This window comes from Amia ocellicauda, chromosome 18 (genome assembly GCF_036373705.1).
Source record: "Amia ocellicauda isolate fAmiCal2 chromosome 18, fAmiCal2.hap1, whole genome shotgun sequence".
In the NCBI taxonomy this organism is placed as follows: Eukaryota; Metazoa; Chordata; class Actinopteri; order Amiiformes; family Amiidae; genus Amia; species Amia ocellicauda.
Genome location: NC_089867.1, coordinates 14173623 through 14195447, shown reverse-complemented (window position 1 = coordinate 14195447; position 21825 = coordinate 14173623). Strand labels below are relative to the sequence as shown.

The following is a 21825-nucleotide window of genomic DNA, read 5'->3' as shown; positions in this document are numbered from 1 at the left end:
ACAGTAGCAAACACCATTACAAAACCAAAGGCGTACAGTGCTTAGTGATCGGGAGGATCTGAACGTGATAACCACAGGACAGAACGACACGGCTACGAACACAGATTACTAAACCAGACATTTAGTTTCACTCTGCACCTCTGCAAGTCTGAATATCCTATCGATATCTTAAAATCACAGCATGACATTACCAAGCAACTGTTATATTATTTTGAATTCAAAGCCAAGGCATAAATAATGCATGGAAGGGTAAACAAAAAGAACAACCTGTGCTCAAAGCTTGGCATGGGCACTGAGACTTGAGCAATGCTTATATGCTTTCCGTGACATTTCTCTATTTTGCAGCAGCTGAGTTTTACAGTGAGATAGTGTCAATGCGACCTCCTTCAGTAACGCTGTTCCTCTGTGTTGCCAAGACTGCCTGGTGGAGCCCACAAGAAGAGACTCCATCTCATCTTTCAATGGCGACAAATCAAGCCATTCTGAATCAGCTCTACAGGGAACCATGTCTGTGGACTCCAGAACCCACTTGTCACTAAAGCTAGCAAAACGATTGAAATCAATGAAATCACCTTCAACTAATAAGATTGAAGCACACCATCAGAATTCTTTTTACATTTTTTATCAAATATATTTCCACCTCCTTCTTTCCCCAATGCAGAGTACATATACTTAAAAAAAATGCTCTGAGGCAGGGATCTCATTTTCAGAAGCAGGAAACATTCATCCGACAAAAAATAAATACATGATAAAAGACAAACATATCTGGTTGCCATAGTGAAGTGGTTCATCCATTTGTCAGAGCCAAGAACAGCATGTTTCGGAGAAGATCTATGGCATTTGTGTGTGAGTGCGTGTGTTTTTTTTTTTCCTTTTTCCAGGACGTGATTACTGGTGAACACTGCAATGAACAATTTAATAAAAACACTGCGCTGGTCCCCTCCACTCTCCTTCATTACTCTTCCTCACACTCACAATGACAAAAGTCTGGGACGATGCCTCTGACAGGGAGCTTTACAGCAGATCTCTGATAAAAGAATGGCAACGTGTGGAAGACAGGTGAAGCTCAGTACACAGCTTGTTTCTTTACACACATCTAGCTCAGATTAGCTAAGACAATTCCTAAATGAATGAATTTGTACACTAGGCTACCAAAGCACAGAAGAACACTTCCTTTAACCTTTTGAATTACTGCCCTCCCTGTCCTTGACCAACAACTTGCATGTAGCATGTTCCCTTTATGGCTTCATCAGAAGTAAGCTGACATTGTGAAAATTTCCATGTTACACTGCTGCAGGGTGACGAACAGGGAGTTAATAATGTCACACTGCCCCTGTCTGTTCTGACCAAAGATACAGCAGAGTTGTTCAAACTGTGCTAAAAACAGCTCCCCACTCAGAACGAATCAAAACCACCGAAAGCCTGACAATCTCCAGACACATTTCTGCCCACCGTGTTTAATTAGGCACCAACTGCATGTAGACAGGTTCCATTTTATCTGTTTTATTTATTATGTCAATGTGCGCCGTGAGTAAGTCTTTCAGTATGCACTGCGGTTATTCCTGCAAAATTAATTGTGCAGGACACGTTGATCTCACTTTCTTCTGAACCTAGCGAAGTGTTCAGATGGACCTTATATATGATTTCCTCTGTGCTTTTGTGGCGCTCTCTTGAAATCATGGCTGGCACTGTCAATTTACATGTCGCAATACAGCAAAAGAAGACCTTCACCTCCGCGAGGGTCTCTTTCCTGCTGCAGTTAGGGTGAGTGACCCTGGCGCCCAGCAGGAGCTCCAAAAGCTGCCCTGATCATAAGACCTTCTCTCTGGTTCTGCCAAGCTGGCAGTTGATCAAAACACACACAAACACACAAAACAGGCCCTTTCATCCCAGATTAGAGTTACTTTCTATATACAATATATAAATAGCTTACAATAAACCGTAAAACAGCAGTACCAGCTGGTACAGTCACCTACAACAAAGTTAGAGTGGGTTTATGAGGAAACTTCAGTTATCCCTTACCAAGGTGTAGTTCTTGAAAATAATATAATATAAAATATATAAAATAATATAAAAAAAACACCACCACCATGTGCTATGCTCTCTCTCTCTCTCTCTCTCTCTCTCTCTCTCTCTCTCTCTCTCTCTCTCTCTCTCTCTCTCTCTCTCTCTCTCTCTCTCTCTCTCTCTCTCTCTCTCTCTCTCTCTCTCTCTCTCTCTCTCTCTCTCTCTCTCTCTCTCTCTCTCTCTCTCTCTCTCGAGGCTAAAGGCCACAGGCTCAGTGTATCGTAATTCACTGAGCAATCGAAACCTGATTGGTACACATTAAAGTTTGGTAGTTGGCAGTGTCGCTTCGATAGGAATCCAAGAACTTACTCCACAGATGAGGCCAACCCCCGCCTTCTGGGATAATTACCTGGGGATTTTACTGCAGTTAGAGAAGTAGGTGAACGTTGGCTTACACTTGCTGAAAGCGTACAATACCTGTTCCAGAGTGTTCTGTCAGGGTTTTGGAGTTAGCATGACTTGCACTAGGACTCCTTAAGTCCTCACCTTTGCAGGAACGTCAGGCAAACTCCTGTCCAAAGCATACTTACTTTGTAGCCACCTTTGGATCAATCCATCTAGAAGTTTTTATATGGCTCTGTTTCCCAATGACCTCCACTTCATGGTACTTAATGAAGCTTTGCTAAGGCACCCCCGCAGGCACCGTGCCATGGGCTGGCTCCAGGGTGGTGGTGTAGGTGACTGCACACCTGCATATCTGACGTAAAAGGAGCCGAAACCGATGAAGGCTCAACAAACGTCAGTGTGTGGAGGGTGCTAGAGCTTAAAAGGATATTCCCTATTCTGCATCCGTACCACCTACTGAAAGTGCCATTTCCACAAGCACTCACAACCGCTCTTAAGAGAAGACCACTTTAAATTAATACAAATGCAAAAATGACTCAATATCACTTCCTCTAACGACTATGCCCTTGTTTACTGAGGGAGTACAAGGGCTGAAAATGTGAACTCATCAGAACGACTAATTTTACTACCGTCATGCTACAATGACTTCCGAATGTGCAGAGTTTTTGTGAAGTTGTTAAAATTTCAGGATTAATTATTTTACGTCATGTCAAGGTACATTAAACAGGGAGTATGATTTTTTTTTGTACACACAAAATAGTTCTTGGTAATTATGCAAAGACAGATGCATTATTTATTTTCTTCTGCAGTGAAGAAAATTACGATGGGGGAACAAACCTATATATGTTGTTTCCATGGTGAAGTCAATCTACTTGTCAGAATTAACATCTGGAGAAACAGCAAAATGCAAAATATGGCTACATATTGAAACAGAAACCAAAAGCTCTTTAACCTCAGTATAAGATAACCTTCAATCAAACAGCAGTACAAAAATGTACAGCATGTTAAATCCCCTTGTGAAGACAAACACATTTAGTATATTTCTGCTTGAGGAGTTCTTATTGTGGATTGTGATTTTTCTCCATTGGAAACACAATGGAATGCAGCAGCACAGTTGTGAGTGTTAAAGCACACATTTCAGTCCTTGATAAACATCTCCTAAGAACGTTGCCAAAACACGTCAGATCAATGCACACCAGACTCTCCAGCCAAGACTAGTTTAAGAAGGGTGATACTGTCACTCTCGCAAACCTGCCCTGTAATCACAGAAGTGTTTGCATTTAACCCCCGAGGAAAACTGTTAAAGTGCCAGTTGGAGGCCATTTAATTAGACTGTCAGATAACTGTTGTTGTCACCCTGAGGAATTCTTTTACCGTAGCTTCTCGTCTCCGAACTACTCTTCCGTGAGCGAAAGCATTCTTAGAAAGTCAATGGAATGTTGAAATGGAATTTAGAACATGAACTCAGTTTTATGTTGATGGCTGAGCCCTTTGAAATAATAGATACAGTTTTCACATATGACATCAAAGCTCTCAAAACCAGTTCTTCTAAATACCTCCATGTGTAATCTAAGTCTTCCGGTAATAGAGTCCTACCAGTAACTCAAATCATAACCAAACACAAGACATGGTACGCACAGGACAAGATAATGGAAGGTAATTCTGGTGATAAACTTACAGGTGCTGAAAAATTTGGCTTATTTTCACTTTAGTTTCCTGTAGCTTTATAATGAAATTGCTTGTTGGCTGTAATTGTACCTTGGTTAAAGGCTTCAGGGAAAAACCCAAAGCAAAAAGTCTGTTAACACTTTCTTATATAGGCACTTGTGAACAGCTTCAGGGGTCTCTGCTTTCTTGGCCAGAGAATGGTGCCTGAGAAAAACAACATTTATTTACACATTCTTTTAAAATAAGATCAAACCTCATTGTATTTCCACTATCAGGCATTTTTTCCTTATTCCATTGGTGGCTAATGGGATGAAAATCATGCCTGCTCTTCACCTCACCTCGGTTCCCTAAGTGTGAACAGATCAGAAACCAGGGCAAGTTATTACTGCCTGAGCAGAATAGCAGAGTCTTTCAACAGCAGAGCAGTGTCGATGAAGAATGGGATTTAGATACTGCTATCATCATCAACAACAACAACAACAACAACAAATCTTGACATTATAGGGCCCACATTTTAAAGCTCTGCACAAGTGTTCGGATACCCATCAAAATTAAAACGTAACGATGTGAAAAACGAACCAAACAGGGAAAGGCAGGCGGCATACATATTTTACCCACCGTTCACTAGATACAACACTATCCATTTCAAACCTAAAGGAAGAGTGTTGGCAGCAGATCCCCTCCAATGAGAAAATGACATAAAGGCTAAAACACCTAAAGGCACCACATTTACATAGCATAGCACACTGACCCTGATAAACATCCATTGTGCCACTCAACTTACATAGCTATACCTCAGAAAGGACATTAAATAAATCCATGCGGGTGATTCATCCAGAGAGCACGTATTTGTTTCTGTGTAACATAATGTAATTGTCGTCTCGGGTGCATTTAACTGCAAGGCACATTAGCTGCATGTAGCTCCCTGTTTGCCGAACAGGTAGTGACTGAGTTCTCACTGTGTAGGGCAGTGTGCTCATGCATCACAATGCACACCTGTGGAAAGATGCAATATATCATGTAATGATGAATCACTTCACCCACTCTAGCCAGGCTTTATGACGCTGCACCACGAACGGAAAAAAAAAAAACAGGATAGAAACAGGTTCTCCATCCATCACTTTCCCATTCGTAGGCACAGAATCTGAACTGTAGAAAACAGGACAAGACTGGCCTGCTGATACGTGAGGAGAAAGGCAGACTTTTTTTTTTTTTTTTTTTAAGCAATGCGGTTTCTCCTAGTTTGAGTCAAAGCAAACACCTTGCAAAGTACTACAGCAATCTTGGTACAGTTCTGCATCTATGCTAAAATGTGCTTTCTAAATTGTGGACAATTGACCCCTGCTGCTGAGGTCAAAGGTCAGAAAGGGGTCACCACCTAAGTGATAATATATTGGCCCAGGTACGTGCGACTGAAGTGACATGTACATTCAAAAGTCAAGTCACTATCACTACAGAGCAGACGTAAGAGGAAATGGAAAGCAATCTGTGAATCCTCTCTCTCTGAGCTACAGCATCTAGAAGAGGTGGGAATGTGCTGCCGAGACTTGTCAACATTTCTGCTGTGTGCAACTGAACTACAACCCCACACTGCAATGTCTGTACACACCCTTCGCAAACAATAACCTAACATAAACGTTAACAGAAAATCGAATTCAAATAGATTAAAAGCAGGTGCGAGACAAGAAAACTGCCAGTCACTTTACATACCTCAAAATATTCGACACCTTATTATTCACCTGTATACACGATTACAATTTAGCATGCTATGTAGGCCTACTTATACATTACATAAATTATTTATACAAAACAAACTTAACATGCAACAGATGTGTAATGGAGACAAAATGTATTCTAACAATGATCCACAGTTCAGGTTGCACTGGGAATCCGAACAGTACCGCCAACACACTGCAAGAGCTCAGCTGTTGATCTGTTCCACAGGTATCCACCCCCCCCCCCCCCCTAACTTTGAAAGTAGGTCACCTTGCAGATCACAGTTGCATTTGGGACTTGACTAGACAAGTCAGCGGTGACACCACCCTGTGAAGACTCCCTCCCATCCCTTCCGAGGGCTTTGGCCTTCCTTTGTTAACTCCACCTGCCCACTTCTTTTTTAAAGAGATGCTCTTACAATCAGAACACTAATTAGTGCCAGTAAGCCACTCTACAGCATGGCCTGCCTAGAAAGACTGCATTATTCTTCACACTGCAGGGCATTATCCTCATACCATGCTAATTAGCCTAGAGATGTCAATTAGTAGAACTGTGTTCCCTTCCCCGACGTTCTCAGACCCCGGATTACAAAGCGACTTTTGAGGAGGAGTGGATACTGTAGCAAACGCACCGATTATACACTGACAAAACAGTCGATTTTCAATGCAGACAGAAAAAAAATGCTTTAACGATATTTAAGGTTATAGATTTTAAGCGAGTCACACTGAAAAAGCCTACAGGATGTAAGAGAGCATTGCCATGATCCTTTGCCACAGTCCTCTCTTGCCTCAGAGCCTTTAGAAATGACTTCTGACTGATTCAAGCTCGGTTACATCAGTCCCCAGGGAGCACTGGTCCCTAATGTGAGAATGAGGCCCGACACTGACTGGCAGGTCTGTTCTGAGGTGCATTTAACAGGCCTCAACAGGAAACTGCCGCTTGACAAGCTCCATTGTAACTTGCGTTTTATAAATGACACAACCGCACAAAGAAGATGGGCAGCAAGACATCTCTCCATATAATTTCCAATGCAAAATGCTTCTGTGCAGGCTTTTTAATTTAGCGGTAGCATTATAAAAATCGTATTTTCCGGCATATTTGCGAGAGGCACTTCATTTTTGTTCTTCTCCCGTGTCTGAACTTTTTGTGCTTTCTGTGCGATGGTACATGTTTAATTAGGTGATAATAAAAGTAACACTAATTGATATGGGAGCAGTGAGGCAGAAAAATATAAAAGCGTGCACGAAGAATGAAAATAAATAGATTTTTTTCCCCACTTAGATCATGCTAGGATATTTGCTTAATGCTAGGATATTTGCTTAGCAAGTGTAAATACAGAACATGATCTGCTTATTCACCTCTATATAAAGGAAAGCGTAGATCAGCTGCATTAAGGTGCCATTCATGCCATGCATCAGTGAGGATGGTACGTATTTGAGGTTATGTCATTCAGACCAGAGTGGTGTGCATCAGGTTTGTGTAACACTGATAAGATAACATTTGGTTAAACCTACTGCTATATTATCCAAAACATATCAGTCACAAAAAGCCTGCAGCGTAACACAGAATTAGTTTTTATCCAATTCAGTTCTTTCAAATTTAATGTGTAACATAAGCACGTTGATATCTAATCTGTGTCCATAGGCACGCCTCACGGGAACAATATACTGCAACAAGAACAATTCCTTAAATTACAATTGCTTTTGCTGGAACACTCATGCATTGATCTTGCCTCGAGTCCTGTCTTGTACTATTCCAAATTCACCATTAAGATAGCTTTGGTATACTGCCAGTTAAACAAAGTCAAAGAAATAAGTCTGACCTCAAATGAGCATTTATTTTGGGGGGGGACATCTGTGATTTTATCATTAAGTTCACTTTTTCCTGTTTTTTCTCACACAGAACTTTATTGTAAAGTTTCCCCCCAAGCATTACTGTTAAAACAAACCACAATTTTGGTTTGTAAGAGTTTTAGAAGCTAAATGTCAACCATATGTTCTTTCCCCTCCCCCACATACAGTATTTTGCAATATCGACAACAGTGTATAAATCAGGTCAGAGTACATGTTCACTGTCTCGGATCATGAACTTTGATGTCATCACTCTGAGAGTTAACTGCTTTTTACCAAAAGGTCTGCACAACCTCAGAAGTCAGTATTTGCAGATCAAAAACACTGAAATAATGCAAAAATTGTTTCAGGCACCACACAGAAAAAGATGAAAACTCCTGAGCCCACGTGGTCACTACACTTTCCAACATGTGGAATCTCACTCGGGAGTTGCAGATTCCCTGTGAGCTACAGATTGCACACCAGCACCCAGTCTACCATCCAGGTGAAAATAAACTTCATGATACTCATAACAAACTTACAATGCCCATCATAGGTTTAAAAACATGCCATTCCTCCATCGCCTCATTTATGATGTAAAGAAACAAAATTAAAATCATAAACTTGCATGCTTGCATCTACTATCAGTTGTGAAATAAAACAATACATATAGATTTTTTCCTTTTTTTCTTTTTCTCCCTTGCATTCTGGGTGATGTCATCAACAGTGAAATCCATCAGTATCTCTCAATTATTCTTTACAGTTTGCCCCAGTACCGCGCTGCCCTTGACAGAGCTGGCTCTCTCCCTGCGCTCCCACACAGAGCGGTTCAAAGGTTAATGCTACTCAGCTTCCGTGCTGTGAGGAGGGTTTACCGCAGTGAAGGAGACCAAAATCCTGTCTGTGTGCTGACAGGGGGCAGGTATAAAGGATATATTGTTTAAGAACACAAAGCTTCTTTCTGCCCGGGCACAAACTTGGATACTTAACTAAAGTGCATTTGAAGGAAATATACCTGTAGGTACTACTTGCCAGGTTGTAACAGGAGTTTAGGTATGACTGCACTGGAATAAGGAAGAAAGATGCATAATCTTCTTCACGATCACATTCAGATAAATCATTGACACATGACTTGGTGGAATTCACTAAAGAAGGGAGGACACAAAACACAAACAGCAGCTCTCTTTCAGACCACAAAGCCACGGCTTCATTCCCGAAACGTTTTTCCAAGTCATTCTGGCAAATCTCTCGGAGGCTTGAATCAATCTCAGCTGACATTAAGACACAATTCAAATTTCAAAAGCATAATGGAAAAAAAAAAATTATTTTCACTAGGAAAGGCCATATTTTACAGTGGCACAATAGATTGGTTCAATGGTTCAATAGATTTCCTTCCAAAGTTTTTTGGGCATGACTACAATCGGTCTTAGAGTAAAGAACTGAGGCCTACTCAAGGTATTACAGTTTTCCTTTTCTCTCTTCCCCATCATATTATAGTTATAATATAAGAGGGCATGTCTCATTAATTCCCTAATTTTGAAATTAACCTTTCCTTTCAAATCTGGCCAACTTAGCAATGCCAAGCACTGTAAGGTTAGCGTTTACAGAGAGCTTGAAACTGTGCTAAATGACTGCAGTTCCTTATAAGGCCAAGGACAATGGAAACTTTACACTCCAGTCCGATGACAGTGCAGCCTGAACATGGGTTGGGAAGAAACAGGAGTTTTTCCAAACAGCAAAGAAAGGTTATATGGAAGTGAATGTTAATGGGGCGGCTGTTTATAGTTCAAGATAGATAAATAAAAATTTTCAGTGAACGGAGCATGCTTTGTCAATCACTCGATACAGAATAACAAACATCAATGAATTTTGCATTGGTAATATAGCTACAATACAGTCATTATGACCATAGAAGTTAATATAACCTTAGTATCCAGTCAATCTACAGAGCTCTTCAACAGACCACACACGGGTCTGACGGGCAGCATGAGATACGATCTGATACGATCACCATACACCCCCCCCAGAGCACTGTAGTAAACAAACGATGGAAGTCACAGAGGACCGGGGGAGAGGAGGGCTGTTGCATTAAATGATGTTGCGACTGAATAGACAGGGCCTGTGTACAGTGAAAGCAGAAACATAGTTTAGATCCGATCGTAGATCTCGCAGGATGCGTTTGTGAAAAAGCTACAGCCACTCGCAGCCGCTCAAGAACCTGCGTTTGTATCAATAATCCAACCCGTGCGTCTGCTTAACATTCCACGGCCTTAACACCACGAGTGACCGAAACTTACAAAAACCAGTTTAACCGATCTATGAACTTGCTGATTGGTTACAAATTGTTGCATTCCTACATGCTCTGGCACAGAAAGTGTTGTTCAGTGCTAGATTCTGAAACTTGTAAGGTATTCCCACGTGGTACATTTAAAACAAACTTAAACAGCATGACAAAACAAAAGGACATCTTTGAAGTGACAAAATATTTTCTGGGAGTAAAGTGTTAACAGAAAAACAAATAACTCAGTCTACAAAAACTGTAATGGTATTTATCCTGAACTTAAGGATGACCATACAACTTTTGTTCATGTATTGCAGGTCACTGCCGGTGAAGAAAACTGCCCCGACTTGAGAGATCCCAAACGGATTTTGTAAAAAAAAAAAACTAGGTTGGGACTCTCCTAGAGCGTTAATCAATACACATGTACAAACAGGCTAGCAGCAGCCTGAGAAATCACTCCTGTACAGGTTGCAAACAATTGAACAATTCAAGCAAATGACGACAATGAACACGCAGTATCCATTACATATTTTAATGCATTTAATTAAAAAGACAAACAAAAAAAATTAAGAGTACATGTTTAAATGTAAGAGAACCAACTCAATCAAAACCCAAGAGGGGTTCAGTCAGCTTTGAAACATATGTCTTTTCTTTCCTTGGTTGTGGCTAATTAATTCAGTTAGCTTGTGTGCACACACTACACACAGACACACAGACACTACACACATATATATGTATAATAATGTGATGTATTGTAACAATTACCCTGGATAAGGGCATCTGCTAAGAAATGTATTATTATTATTATTATTATTATTATTATTATTATTAATACATAGACATATACACACACACACAATCTATACAATTCCTCTCAATGGACCAGTTGCCCTACACACTGTGTTCATGCAGAGCATAGCAAGTACACAGATAATGGGATGTATATTTCACTTTCTGGAGATTCCTCACACTCAGAAGCCAAGTCTCTGTTGTTCGAGCTCCGTGTGGATTGGTGCTTGATCGAGGTTTGCCTCAGGCCTTTTCATACCATGCCATAACAGAGCCGTGACCTTCCCTTGTAAGTCTTATTCCTCACATAAAAGTAAATATTTTATTTTTCTGGAAGAAGTGGGTCTGCATGCTGTACATGCTAAATATAATGCATCTGTTGTAGTGGGGTTCAATCCAAAGGACTGTGTAAATCACTGTGAATACTGCAAGCTTAAATCGATGAACAACTGGGAAAACTGAGCCCCTTGGAATTGAACACTATAGCTTTGTGGGGAAGGTGTGGAAGTATTTCCTCCCAGAAGTAAGCGTCTTCAGTAGTTTACATAAAACATGGGTACAACTGGAAATGTACATTTACCACCCCCACTCTCCCTTGAAAATCAAATCTCTCTCTCCCTCTCCTACCTGGCCAAACATGACATGCATTCATTCATTCACTAGTACATTTCAACTGCAGCTTGTTGAGGTGGAGGCAATGGGTGTCACCTAAACACATAAAACAGGTTTAGGGGTCAAACCTTTCTGTGCACCTTGTGAAGTAGAGAGTGACTTTTTCAGACAGCGGGTCGACTTACTTTTGTCTGGAACATGGATCACATAATAAAAACAGCTGAATTGTCTCATATCCAGCTTATCTAGTGCAAGAGTCGGCCTCAAGATCCTTGTGTGAACATGTGACCCATTGTAATCTGTGTTTTCCAAGACAGCTGGATTACTGCAATAGGTTAATATACTGCAGCAGCACCGAGACATTTGGATTTTATTTGCATAGGCAAAGTAATGCACTGCTGAGGAACGCTCGCCAGGGTGTCTTGTTGCAGTGGATGGACACTGAATCTGAACATAAAAGAAAACCAGAGGTCTGATATTGAAATGTCATAGGATCATAAAATGCTTAGGTTTCATGTTTACCCTCCTTCCTGCAGGGTAATAAAAGTCACAGGCTTGCCCAAGAAAATGAATGGCAATTGGAATGCCCAGAACGGCGAGAAATTCATTAAAAATAGATTTGTCCTAATTTTATCCTCAGTGTTTCCCCCCCCCCCCCTATAATTAACTTATTTATCTTCAAAAAAAGAAGCTACAATTAGTATTTGATGAAGATGCAATGACAGTCTGCTAAACTCATAAATCAAGAGCAGGTTTTTATTTATTATCTCAACTTCACAATAGTCCTTTACTCCTAAATGCATAGGTTGGCTGCAACCCAGACTTTTATTTATTTCCATTATGTTTTTACACAGCATGCACAATCTATTTTCTCCTTCTCCTTTCCTCCCCTGATGACACAGTCAACACTTAGGTCACCTCTTTGATGTAATGCAAACAGAAGAAATAAAGCCAGATTTGATAGATACTGTAGAAAGTTAAGGCGAGGTTAGGGCGTAGAATCTTACAATGCTACAGTAAGATAGTATTTTCATGCTTCAAAAGGAACTACAGTTTGATATTCACCAAACAAAACCTCTCGATGTCCTTAAGAGCCCACAAACCCCTAAAAGCTTGGTCTGCTCTGACACCAAGAGAATCAGTTTCTCCTGCACAGTGTCGATTCATTCAACACAACCTCTTGCCTATATATTCAGCCCCTGTGCGAATGACATGGCCTCGTGGCAAAGCAGAACCAGACGCCACGAAGGATCGCAAGAGAATTAAGGCAACTCTGTAAACCATCGGGAGAAATCATGTCAGTTCTGCCTACAGACCCAAGCCCTCCAACCTCCATTCTCCATCCCGCTGCTGCAGACTGCTTATGGATGATGATAAAATATTAATAGCCCTTTCCACCTGAGAAAGCACTGCAACAGAGCCGGTCCCAGGGTAGCAGCTGTTTATTTAGGCAACGACATCCGGGGAGAGAGCGTGCGGTATCCGAGGTGTTACGGCTCCAGCTCAATTCACAGCAGCTTCAGTATTTATTAAAAAGCGCATGGGGAGCGGTTTTTATGCCAGATTACACACACCCCACCTGGGCTTTCTCTGCAATCAGATTAGCCTGTTTTTCCGTTTTTCTTTTTGACTTCTGTTGTGCATTTTCTTTCTCCAATTTAGTTTTAGCAGAATCAACAAGGAGTAACCTTGAAAGTGAAATATAATTAAATGACAGAGCATCAGTAAATAAGGAAACAACGGCAAGCTGCAATAACACAGAGAAACGGATCTCAGTTGACTAGGTAAATCGTTAATTGCTGCCCCTCCCTGAGTGCCACACAACCACCACGAGGTTACACAGCTTTTTACGAGAGCTGGCACTTTTTAATAGCACCAACTGTGTGCTAATGATGCACCACTGTACTGCAGATGCAAATTAACTCCAGGCCTTCTAGATTTCTCAAGAGCCGGTGGTGAGCTCTTGACTTTTGGGCCACATCGTGGGCATTGTAATCAGGCAGATGAGACAGAAAATGATACACGATTGGCTGATGGGAAGACGGATCGTTTAAATCAAGTCACACCCAACACAAAAATTCAGCAGGGAATGCAAGTTGGGCGGAGGGGGTGAGGTTTCCTGCTTTCTATACCTTCGATTAATATGGTTCAGAGATATTTAAGGGCTGAGTCAAATCCTGGAGGGACCTGGATGTTTTCTTAAAACAGGCCAAAAAATGTATAATGCATTTTTCACCTCAACTTGTTACAGTTACAGTGTGAAAACCAGTCCGAGTTCTAACATCTCTACATGAAGGGTTTTACCACGGGACCCATGACAGAACACTGTGCTCAGAGCCGAGATGCTAAAAAAAGATGCTTGAAGGAGAAACAATACCTTCGCTCAACCTCTTTCCTAGACCCTGAGAAAGGCACTGTTTACCCACCCCACTCAGACCCCTGACCACATCCAACGCTAGCCTGAACAGAACTTGTGCACAAGTCGAATGCCATTAGTGGAGACTTATCTTTGTGGTTGAGGACATTGAGAGTTGACAAGGACTGTCTGCCTCATTCAGCCTCCTCACACAGAGACGGCGTGTCGTACAGCAGTGGGATGCTGCCTGGATTTTTGACACAGGAGTTCTTGCTGCCTCTTTCCTTCACCCTTCCTGACACAGATTAAAGGGAGACTTAATCATATGCATAGGCTTTCTGCCGAGTCCTTCCTTCTCAAGTATAATAAAGTCTCAACCGGCGATGCAAATCCAGGGCACACTTTCTCTTCAGAAGCAAGCCGACTCCTTTGGGAGAGCAAGTTCAATGAGCCTGTGTAGCCCTTTATTAGCAAATGCTTGAAAATTAAAACACGTCCCCAAAGGAAACCGGAAAGCAAAGTTAAAGCGCTATGAAGCAATCAAGCCTTGAGTACTAATATTATGGAATCATTAACACTTAGCACATTTTCATTTGCTCAATTTAAAGCTTTTTAAAGCACTTATACAAGCCAGGGATAAAGATCAACAAGCATACTTAGTGCAGAGTAATAAATAGAAACATATATTTAGCCTATGTATTATTACTATATTTTTGCAGTTAAAAAAAAACACATCAGAAAGCAGTCAATGCGCTGCTGTGGCTTTGGCTAGGGTTCATTTTATTTAATACAAAAAATCATGCTATGAGGATGAAATTACCTTTGTTCAATTTTAATTTCATGTATCAAAAAAATCATTATTTTGTTGTCATTATTGGGAGAACAAAAGTGCTAGGCCTAAATCCTAGTTTAAAATGTGTAAGCATAAAAAGGGTTATGAATGCAAAATGCAGCGTGTAATAGATATGCAATGGAGCATCCAGAAATTAAAACTATTAAATAAACATCAGTTTAAGTGAATGTCCCAGACGCGAAAAGATTTTCCCTCAGTATTTTCTTTCTTCATGTCAGAGCAAACCGAAACATCTCAGTTGTAACTGCAAAACCCTGATTTATTCACTCCAGAAGTTTTTAATAGTGCAAACATAAACACACAATTTAAAAAATATAACTCCTAAAATTAAATGAAGAACACAATCTGAAGTGAATGTTTGAATGGTTTTTTTCTGTATGTTCATGCTTTACATTATAGTCACATAGATAAGCTATAAAAACAATGTATACATGTAATTAATGACAAAGCAGGCAAACATGAAAGCGTTATAACTTAACTGCTCTCTCATGGTACAAGACAAATATTTGTTTGAAGGCTTATATATAATATGAAGGCTTGGAATAATTCTTGGCAAGGCACGCAGTCTAGAGCAACCGAGCTGTATAATTGTCTTTATAATCTCCATACTGGTCTTAAAGGTATAGGAGTTTGTATTTTCTATAAATCAATTCCAATAGAGGAAAATCTTGCTCACAACCGGGATGCTCTTCTCTGATCGATGTGCCCCTCAGCCAGTAGTGTGTCTCAGCCAAGGCTGGAGAATTGGGTTAAATATTGACATGCATGATGTTTGGACTGTGGGGGGATGGGATGGGATTTTCTGACATGCACGTCAGACTTAGGCCAGACCACAGAATTCATTTCACCCATACAAGTCCTGCTCTGGATTACAGCCCAGACCTCTGGAAATAAAAAGGTCTGGGAAAACTTACTCGTGAACCAACCCAGGCCTCGACCACATCCATAATCACGGTGCTTAATCGAGGGCTGCTCCGTTCTCGCTGGCCCATTCGCAGACAGCCTGGCCTCGTCTGTTGACCTATGGCTGGCACGTCCCGCTGCAAACCTCAGCCCATAGCTTTCTTCGTAAAACACGCTAATGCATTATTATGGCTACTCATGCGGAGAAAGAGCTGAACAATTTCAATTTCAGCCGCGGTTCATGGCAGCGTGCCCTCGGCTGTTCCCTCAATCAGCGCAGGAGATGACAATCTGATATTACAATGTTTACAAGGGAAGGGGCGAAAGTCATGCATCACATAAGGAAAAAGAAATACAGGAAAGGATGCGTCAATGAGTGTGGACAACATCGCACAGTGTAAGACAGCCAGAGTAAGAAATGTGTGAAAGTGTGAGCAGCACCTGCACCAGCTGCAGAGAAGTGCTTGAATTCCTAGGCACTGTGAACCCTCTAAAAGGCACTGGTTTAATTCATTTTGACATATAATCAATTCATCAAGCAGGCATCCCATTTCTTGAAACCAAAATAGAAACTTGTTGAAGGGATCATAAAACATCTGTGAAGCACTGCGTTATAAAAAGGTGTAGTGCGTCTTAAAAACCCAGGACCGTATCATGCATTTTACGGCACTCATCAAGGTGTAGCCGATCGATGTTTTATATACGGGGAAACGGTCGCTCCAACACAGTGATCATGAGTCACCTGCGAGATAAAGTAGCCTGGTAACGGCATTGTGGGACTGACTGCGCAGTACAGTAAGCCTGCGTCACTTGGGAAACATGGAGGCCCTGCTAATGCAACTCGTTCATTAGTGCTCATGGCCCTTATTGGGGGCTGATTTTGAAATGAAGTGGCTAAACAAAGGAAGCACAGCTCAGCACCTCTTCAAAAAGCCATAGGTGAAAAAAATAACAGGGTTTGGGTAGCCCTTTCAAACCATAAAGAAAAAGCCAGTTCATTTTCTCCAGATTGACTTTCCAAGTGGAATGTAGAAACAAGAACTGTAAGAGGGCACAATGCTACACCAAGAAGAGGTCCATTTCACTGCCATGGTATCTTTACAGCAAATCTTTAACATCTAAAAGGTGGAGGACACCGAACACATGTATTTCAGTGGACTGCGCTAATGCAAGACAATATTTTCATAAATCAATTTAAACAAAATATACAGAAGGCAGATCTGAAACACTTGCCATCTGCAGAGAGAGATATTGACAACACAATACATGGCCAATTTAAGTAAGCAAATAACATTCCTCCTAAAAGATTTTTGTTTAACGTGGTCTGTTTACTTATTCCAGCTCTGTAAATAAACAAAGTCCTTCTCCAAACGCACCTCCTTGCTCTTGCCACTTCGAATGCCCTAGATTAAGTTATTAGAGTGAATCCATAATGTAAATACTAGATGCTTTGCCTTTAAAGCGTTTATATTGCACCATTAATCAATCAATCTGGTCAAAGGCAGGCAAATATTCCCCATTAATCAGGATGACAGATCATGTATGATAGTTACAAGCTGAAACATTTGTATGCATATTTTCAACGTGGGAACTTCTGCACAAGCACATAAATGCACACAAAACAAACATTGGTAATGCTAAAAATGAAACCTGCAGTGTCTCACAGTGCTTAGATTTGCAAGTCTAATTTCCATTCCTGAACTACAATCCAAAACTATCCACCACACAATCCCAGACAGCTGAATCAAGGCCAACAGGAGGACAGAGAAGTTGCCAGAATGTAAACGATCTGAAGAATCGATGCTCTCTCAAACTTCGGTCACGCTGCTCTCAGAATTACAACCTGTCCCTAATCCACTGCGAGACACATTTGAACAGGCAGTACACGGTTCAGCCTCCACCGACAGGGTCAGCTGAGGATTTTATAGTCCAAAACATAGTCAGTTTCCTACATGCAATCTCAATAACCATGTAAATGCATAATAACATCTGCCTTCTTATCTTGGAAGCAGCTCATAGTGTCCTTTGATAGGCAGCCTATTCTTCAGTTATGTAACTAGAACATTTGTCTCCAGCAACATTTTTTTTTTTCTTCCAAGTCATTGGCATCGTTTCCTTCTCCTAAATCCCCCAATACCTCTTCTCAATTCTTGTTTTTATGCACTGCATTGTACTCTACTTGAATTTACACTTAAGATACTTTCGATAAAGGACTGATCCCTTCAAGGTCTTTTCTTTTGTGCCCGACTGTCTGCCCGCTTGCAGACTTTACTTAGATTGATGGGGGATTTTTACTTGTAACAAGACCAAACTAAAGACCATGTGCCTTTTAGTGCATCCTAACCTCAAGCACAACTGCAGGTACAGCTAATATGGCACAGGAAAACAGCTCAAAGTATAGTATAGAAAACACACACACATACACACACACACTGCAAAGTCTCCACTTATCAAGCACTTTCCGTTTTATCCTGCATTCCTCAAGCAGAGAGAGAAGTGCACACCTGTAGGCATACTGTGAAGCCACTTCATAATAGCGCCATTGTGATGAGTTGTAACTGTATCAGATGCATTGTTGCAAGTTCTCTGTATGAGGTCAGGAACACTTTACAGTGAACCGTGGTTTTTGGATGTTGTTTTAGAGTCTTCGCAGCTCAGTAGCACCCTATAACACCATAACCACTGTCAAGAGTTCATACTGAAGACACTGACAAAGACATAGAGGATTGTGTTTGGGAAGAGACGAGGCTGATGTTGTACGTTCTGGGCGCAGGGCAGTATCTGGGAGTTCGTTTTTAGGAAAAAGAAAACAGAGCCTCACTGAAATACAGATTTCTAAACATGCATAACATGATTTATAATCTCATAAAAACTGGATGTTACTTAAGACGCCTTATGATCCCATTACATGAATGTGTAAATTGTTTACCAGAAAGCTGCGTAGACAGAGGATAAGTTGAACTAAGTGTATTGATATTTGCTTTCTTTATAGCAACCCTCTCTGCGACTTTATGCCCATAACTGGCAAATAACAAGCACGGCATTTATTTCATTTCTGTGCAAAAATATTGAATGCGTGTGCAAGGACGTGTGGGTTTGACACCATCGTCGGTTATGGCCTTGTCAACACGAAATGCTGAGATGATGGTGAAAATCTAAAATCAAATATAATACCGGCCCAAGAATCATGCAGTTCCGTTTCCTCCTCCCTCTTCTACCTCTGCGGTTGCTTTTCCTCCTTTTTCTCCTCTAAATCACTGATATCTGCAGACTCGTCAACATCCTCTCTTCCTGACCTTGGCATCTGTGGTCCTGCTCTTTCCTGGTTCTGCTCCCACCCCAACGGCCATACCTACCAAGTGACACGGCCTGGATCTTCACCCACAACGCAACCTCTCCTAACTTCTCCCACTGCTGATGCCACACACCCTCTCACATATCAATCTGTCTCTATGCTAACAGAAGAGGAACACACAACACAAGCCTGGCCAGCAGAAATCTAGTTTTGATAGGTTAACGCAACACGGTTTTTAAAATGTGATTATTTGGAGAAAATTAGACTGGCAAAATCTATTATAATGCTCTTACTCCATTGGCAGATACTTCTTAAACAATACTGAAATGTATTAACATTAAAACACACACACCATAACCGAGCAAGCTATTTACAGGATCTCTTTATCTTTGTTTGTGTGTAATCTGTTACTACAGTAACTCTCCTACTTAGGGTGAAACCCTGTGTAAATCAGGACCATCTAAAGGGCAGCTGCCATTACCTGGAGCTCTGCAAACTGGGCACATTTTTCATGTGAACCCGGGGCTCTGGTCTGGTTCATTAGAGCTGGCTGCAACATACTCAATGCATTATAGCGTGCGTCTTCAGTCTGTGCCATCGCAAGTGATTATACTGAATCATGTTTTAAGCTAAAACCAATGTTTTTTCGCCAGTGTTTCGCTTTTTGTAAGGGTAGATGCCTGATGCCCGTGTGCTGGGATTTCTACACACCTGTTGAATCGATTGTGCTCTGCAATTGCGGTGCTCGCCTGCAAAACTGCTTTTCTTTTCAAAGCGATGCAAATGTGAATGAAAGTGCGCCTCTATTATCTGAGTATTAGCATAAATATTAATAATATATATGAATACATGCAAATAACGACAACCTTCTACAAAGGTGGTTTCTTATTGCATGACTGCGGTTTTGAATACACGCACACTCACGTTTAATATGCGTATCTGGGCAGATTTACATGCTACACAGGAGCAACATGCAGCCCTGCCCGCCCGCCTGCGCTCGTCTGCAGCCGCGGGGAATTGATTCGGCCTCCAGCTAATGGCCGACTTCATACTCTCGGACTGTCATTCACACGTATTAATGCCCCCGTCCAGATGTTAAATGGTATTTTAGGTGTCTCTGGTACACCACGCACGCACAACATTTCCCCCCAAAACACAGCTATCCTGCTACCTGCTGTGCGGGGACTGAAGACGCATCTGAACTTTTCCCCTGCCTCTCTCCTCTCCATTAGCACACGTCCGCACAGTGCCGCGCTGCTTTACTACGGCTTTACTAATGAGACACACTGCCAAACAGGACACCGTGGCACAAACCAGCAAACGCCAAAGTAAATGTTACCAAGTCTCCCAGAAAACAGACCTATTGTACCGGCCGAGCTGGGAGCCTGCACGCCGGCCACCTGTGCGCCCGGCCACACTCACACTGGGACTCCAGCACAGTCATCAGTACGGGGTCGTGCTGCTGCTTCACTCCCAGCCCGGGCTTAATGCATGGGGGGCGGCTGCAGATGGAAAACAAATATGCACCTCTGTGTTTTGGGAAGCCCCCTCGGCACTCACCGGCAGGTCCACGTTCACGTCCGTCCCGTCCAGCAGCAGGACCCGGCACGTTATAGCCGACTTGCTGTTGCCGGCCGCGGGGATGTGCACCACCGCCCCTCCGCTCACCACCACCGGCGTGTGGATGAACTGCTGCTGGTGCGCCTGGAGGGCAGCGATGCCCCCGCCGCCCCCCGCGCCTCCACCCCCGGCGGCCCCTCTGCCTCTCCCGTCGCGCTCGTCCGGCGCCTGGTACCTCCGCATGGACCGCCGGCCGAAGGTCCGACGCAGAAACCCCATCATCTTCCCTCCCGCGGCTCTCCCTCTCCCCCTCGACAAAGCACCGGGCTCGGCGTCACTGTGAGCGGCAGCCCCGGCCCGGGTTGAGCTGAACTCTCCGGAGCGGCCGGAGCCACACCAGCAGCGGCGCGTCCTCCCAAAGCGCAGGGCTGTGCCAACCGGGGCACTTGCGACTCTGAAGGCAAGAGTTGAGCTACTCCACTACAGATTAAAACATGCCGAGGAGGAAATCCACCCGTTCACTGGGAATAAATACATACAATTAAAAGAAACTAATCCAGAATCAGTTTCCCTTGCTGCTGTCGTGGCTTTATTATTTCTTTTCTTTGCGAGACCAATCCGCTGTGTAGGTGTACAGCACGTTTTATTTCCTCCGGAGTTGTCGCAAGTTCGGCGCCCCTGCTGCCGCCGCAGGTGACTGATAGATCCACAGCGCTGGACCCAGAGACTGCCCTCCTCCTCCTCCTCTCCTCCTCCTCTCCTCTCCTCTCCTCCGCTCCTCTCACTGCAAAAGCCCCGATCCCTGGGAACCCCGCAGCCTCATTCACTCACTCTCTCTCTCTCTCTCTCTCTCTCTCTCACTCACACACTCACTCTCTCTCTCTCTCTCTCTCTCTCACTCACTCACTCACTCACTCACTCACTCTCTCTCTCTCTCTCATCGAAACTGATTATGCCTTGCAGGTAACTCGACCAGAGAAACTGGACAAACAGCTTGTTATGCGCCTGCGTAAAAGAAAAAAAAGGAAACTTTCACGTTGGTGCGTTGTCTGGACTGGCGGCATCTGCTAGAGAAGATAATAATCATAATCATAATTAACAGGTAGTTACGTATACAAGATACCAAGTATACAAGTGATAGGGTCTAAGGGGAAATAGCTACATACGATAATGTCCTTATTGTGCAATACTAATTCCAAGAAATGAGTTAATTGATTAATTAGCGGAAGTGAGGAGATCTGTTTATAGAATAAAGAACAGATCCATAACAGTAATACATAATCAAGCTCTATGCTGGAATGGATGAAAAGAGGATAGGTTCTTGTTCACTCCAGTGTATTACTGCAGATTTTTTACTGGTATATGTTCAGGTATCTGTAGTTTCACATTTACAGTGATACCTATATGTATTCCTCCTATAACTTCTAGAGTTGGGCTTAAATTTGGGTTGTGTGGAGTTTTTGGTTTGGGAAGATGTTACAGCCTATCTGAACGCTAAATGACAACTCTGGCAGGACTGACAAGGTAATCACAGGACACATTTAAATCACT

General features: G+C 42.3%; 1 protein-coding gene across 2 annotated transcripts in view; it reads right to left on the bottom strand.

The window, feature by feature from the left end:
- The window catches only part of epb41l4b (erythrocyte membrane protein band 4.1 like 4B), an 81909-nt gene extending 60834 nt beyond the window's left edge, over nucleotides 1-21075 (bottom strand). Inside the window, exon 1 of one of the 2 annotated variants that reach the window (XM_066691470.1) lies at nucleotides 20275-21075. In XM_066691470.1, coding sequence (XP_066547567.1) covers nucleotides 20275-20556 — 282 coding nt within the window. In that variant the 5' untranslated portion in view covers nucleotides 20557-21075. The remainder of the gene's footprint in view (nucleotides 1-20274) is intronic. The other variant, XM_066691471.1, reaches the window with a different exon arrangement.
- Nucleotides 21076-21825: the final 750 nt, after the last annotated feature.